This window comes from Miscanthus floridulus, chromosome 10 (genome assembly GCF_019320115.1).
Source record: "Miscanthus floridulus cultivar M001 chromosome 10, ASM1932011v1, whole genome shotgun sequence".
In the NCBI taxonomy this organism is placed as follows: domain Eukaryota; kingdom Viridiplantae; phylum Streptophyta; class Magnoliopsida; order Poales; family Poaceae; genus Miscanthus; species Miscanthus floridulus.
In genome coordinates this window covers 7,529,268-7,533,855 of record NC_089589.1, presented here as the reverse complement: position 1 = coordinate 7,533,855, position 4,588 = coordinate 7,529,268, and the positions used below count along the sequence as shown (strand labels likewise).

At 44.2% G+C, this 4,588-nt stretch overlaps 1 protein-coding gene across 1 annotated transcript; it reads right to left on the bottom strand.

Moving 5' to 3' along the window:
- Positions 1-489: 489 nt before the first annotated feature.
- Positions 490-3,235, bottom strand: LOC136487577 (CBL-interacting protein kinase 15-like). The gene is made up of 2 exons (XM_066484701.1): positions 3,094-3,235; positions 490-2,311 (listed from the first exon to the last, which is right to left on the bottom strand). Exon 2 carries the CDS (start codon positions 2,005-2,007, stop codon positions 673-675), a length of 1,335 nt encoding a protein of 444 aa, XP_066340798.1. The 5' UTR covers positions 2,008-2,311; positions 3,094-3,235; the 3' UTR covers positions 490-672.
- Positions 3,236-4,588: the final 1,353 nt, after the last annotated feature.

Below are 4,588 nucleotides of genomic sequence, written 5' to 3'. Positions count from 1 at the left end.
CTGATCAAGTGGTCAAGAGTTACTTGTTGATTCCCCACTTGAAAAGTTAATCTACTGGCAAGTAAGTTGAGATACAGAGCACAGCACCACCCGTTTGACATGTAAAACATTTTCTTAAAATTGTAGTTGGCAAACTCTGAGAGAAGAATTGAGAGCCTAAAAAGAACAAAGATAGGTTCTTTAGATTTTAGTGGGTTCAATCAATTTTAATCTCAAACATAATAAATAAAATATAAAGTATTCTTGAAGTAATGGAAAATCACTACTGGAAGTTCTTTCTGCTGTTATTATGTGCTGGAATGGCTAAAATCAAGGTGATTCCATATGCAAGTGATGAGGAGCTTATCTCTTGCAAATGTTTGGCACATTTCACCAAAAGAGGCTATTAGAGAAGTACATGAAAGCTCAATCTTTTTTAAAGGATCAAAGATTCAAAGGCAATTATTTCGTTATGGATAGGGACAACCATTACACATTACAGGACAGAAACAGTTTTCAGAATGGAACGACTGGACAACTAAGCCTCTCAACAATTATTGCGCAACGGAATGGTTCACAGAAAGAGAAAGAATGCAATTACTGAAAAAAGAACACACACATGTCGAACAGAATCACTCTGAGCTGAAAAAAATCTAACAAATTTTGGGAACAAAACTGAGACATCCAGAGGTACTACTCCTTTTGCTGTTGATCATCTCCATGCCAGGCCCAGACTATGTCCTTATGTGCTGGCCGGATGTCCTCTTCCAACAGTTTCTGGTACTCAAGTGAATCACCGCCTGTTTGCTTCATCTCAATGAGATGGTAGGATGCCGTGATCTCAAATATTTCTGAGTCAAACTGAAGGACACCATTCCTTCCCTCCTTCCTCCCTTGAATCTTGACAACACCATTATCCTTCTTCCTTATCCTGAGATTCAGTGCTTTTGCAACATCTTCAAGCTTCGAGATGATGGTCGTGGCAGGCTTATCAGAAGTGAATCGTGTCTCATTTTTGCACTCCTTTCTGATAAATAGACCAGAGAGGTCAAACCCTGTGGAGAAAGATATGATTTCAAAGGCATTTAAGTTTGTGACAGCCAGGGGCTTCACATCTTCATGAACATTCTTCTTGCGCCTCATAGCAAGTGCTGGAGCAGCATTTGTGGTGGCATTCTCACTTGGAATTTTCTCCTTTACTGTACGGGTCTCCCCAGGTCCTTTTCGGAACCAGGTAGACTCTTTTATCTTCTGGACTGAAATTCTTGTGTTTGGGTTGGGGTCCAGGATCTTGTACAACAGCTTCTTGAGTTTGTGTGAAAACCAACTGGGGCACCTGAAATCACCATTCTGTATCTTACGATACATCTCCATCAAGTTTGGGCCTTGGAAAGGAAGATAACGAGCAACAAGTACAAATAGAACAACCCCACAAGACCAGATGTCTGACTTTGCACCATCATAGCCTGTGTTGCTGATCACCTCTGGAGCTACATATGCTGGAGTTCCACAGGTGGTGTGGAGCAAGCCATCTTGCCTCTTCGACTCTGAAAGTGCGCTCAGTCCGAAATCTGAGACCTTCAGGTTCTCATTCTCATCCAACAGCAGGTTCTCAGGCTTCAAGTCCCGGTGATACACACCTCGGCTGTGGCAGTAATCCACAGCGCTAATGAGCTGCTGGAAGTACTTGTGTGCAACAGCCTCTGTGAGCTTGCCACTCTTCTCAATCTTGTCAAAGAGCTCGCCACCTTTCACATACTCCATGACGAAGTAGATCTTGTTTCGTGTCGCCATGACCTCATGAAGCTCAACAATGTTCTTATGAGCCACCAACCGCATCGTTGTGATCTCCCGCCTTATCTGCTCCGAAAGCCCGACCTTGAGCACTTTGTCCTTGTCCATCATCTTAATAGCAACACTATGGTTGGACTCAAGGTTCCTTGCATAGTGCACCTTGCCAAATGTGCCTTTCCCCAGCAGCCTCCCCAACTCATACCGCTTCATCAAAATCTTTCCTCTTGATTCCATATCTTTTCTTTCTTCAAAAGTATAAATCACGGGGCTACACTTTCGGCTGCCAATCAGGTGGACTGTACAAAGAGTTAGCCATCCTCCCCCATGTCATGATCCATGATGGTAAACAGTGTTCTTATGGCTTGGTCGTGTCGCAGTCTGAACGGCGTAGAATTGATGAAGGTCAGGTCATCAAGAGTTGAGCAGATCAGCAGCCCTTGCGGAGCAGCAAGGTCCTTGATGTTGCAACAGAAATCTCTTCTATGAAAGCACATCTTTCAGCATTCCCTGAGGCTTTAACTTGTTGTAATTTCTGTATCTGCTCAAGAGAAAAGAAACATTAGATTCAGCAATGAATGCATCAGGATATATATGCACAAAAGCCAACACCTTTTTGCTACCTAGGTACTGTAAGTAAGGACTAACCGACTAATAAGAACCAAATAAATGCTTCACAGTTCACACAGAATGAAAAAAAGGACCTACTGTACTAAAGCAAACACGCTATGTGTGTATTAGCAATACAATATACAATGTTCCCTGCTGGAATGAGTAAGAAGATTCCAAATAGCGGGGAACAAATAAGATAAAACAGAGGTACTCTGCTTAAGAAACAAGGCCACATTAGTGAGGCATATCACCAGCACATCAGCACATGGCATTCTAAAAAGAGTAAAGCCATCCATGGCAACCGTGACAAGATGCCAACTTTCTGAGTTCAACTATTCCGCATCTGACAAGGACTTTGCTCAGACTTCAGGGGACGCAAGTGGCGACGAAATTCTTCATCAGGGGGCAATAACCCAGCAAAAGTCTCGCCTTTACAAACCTAAACGCCTAGACGCCATAAGACTGCACTGCACGGCCGCATACCTACCGGTGTCCAGACGAAATTGACGGCACAGGAGACAAGAACAGGCGCCTGAATTTTCCTAAACCTACCAGGATTACCAGGTGGAGCGCTAGATTCCTTGGACAACCAATGCCCTTCGCCTCCAATCTACACCGATTGCTAGCATACAGAGCGGCGTCGGCGTCGAACTAGTACTGAAATCTGAAACTGCAATGGGAGACAGGGCAGGGAGACGGAGCTCTGCTCACCTTGCGACGGCGCGGCCGCTGACGGACGGTCGGAGAGGGAGAGGAGAGTGCGGGGGAGGCGACAAGATCAGAGCTTGCACTTTTTGGTTAGAACATGCCGCTGCTGCTGCCTGAGCTCCTCTGGGCAGGGAGGGGAAGGGGAGCTGGGGAGGGATGCAATGCGGGGACATTGAGGAGAGGCTCTTCTTATAGCAGGCGGAGCAGGGGTGAACAGGGTTAGCCGACTTAGCCGCGTGGCTGATTTGACGGTAATGACCCTGGATGGCTGCAGCTGGCAGCTGTCTCGCGGCCGCGTTTCCTGCTCACCGCATCACAGCACCACCCGACCGGATATGCTTGCTAGCCGCTGCCGTGATTGAGTTGGGGTTGGGAGTTGTTGGGACCAACAAGATCAACCAACTTGGCTGAGGCAGCTTCACAGGTGCTGCAACAGCTGCTAGCCACCCCCATCTTTGTCTCCAATTCTATTTTTTCCTTCTCCGCCCAACGTTAAGGAAGTTGTTAAGCTGTCTTTTTTTCTTTCTATTTTTAAGCACAACTGATTAGTACTCACTCCGTCCCTCTTTAAGTCATTCTCGCATATCGAAGAGTTAAACATACTCAACTTTAACCAAACATATACGAGAGATTATTAATATTTATGATACGTAAAGATTAATCATTGAATATATTTTATAATATATTTATATGGAGATACAAGTGTTACATGTAGTTTTTGTAAGTACAGCCAAACTTAAAAAGTTATTTAACATGAAAATCTAGACACCTAAAAAGGAGGGAGGGAGTAGTGAATAGGAGGACTAAACCAGTGGCTGATGTGAGGATCTCATCCTTTTGCTGAGTCAGGTAGGGACTAGGGAGGGGGCAGGGCAACCTGTTCCATGGACCATGGACCATGGACCTTGGAATTGATTGGACCACTCTCCAGATGATTCATACCTATGTGGCGCATGGATCTTGTGTGGTGGCGATTCAGTAACCTTGTTTGTCTAGTAGGCATTGTGGGATCCTCGTTAGTTTGAACACCATCAGTAGGCAGTTGGCACGCCGACAAAACATGGCGCGTGTACAAAGCACATATTTGTCTGCTTATTTACTGGGATAATCGTGGTTTATTATATACTTACTTCCTAAGAGATATTAATGTCCATTGAGTTACTTCTAAAACCTGAAAAGCATCTCTTTTATTTCTGTTTGCACATCTCTCAATAATCCTACGTACGTTTTTCCTCGAAAGGACGGAAAATAGCACAAAAAAATATAATACGCTTCGTAACACGCTGTTATCTTTATCACAAATTATATAATGATAAGGACAGCAGTCTGGTGTTGCGTTGTGTGTGTGAGAGAGACGATAACATAAATATAAATGGAACTCAATAATAGAGGCATGAGCTAGACAGATAAATGTACACGTTACTAGATGCTTGCAACGTCGTGTCGCCACATGCAGTAGCAAACACTCCACATATTCCAACTCTTCTAAAACGAAGAA

What these genes read in the sequence shown, in the direction of transcription:
- LOC136487577 (XM_066484701.1), bottom strand. Translation starts at nt 2,007, where the DNA reads ATGGAATCAAGAGGAAAGATTTTGATGAAGCGGTATGAGTTGGGGAGG.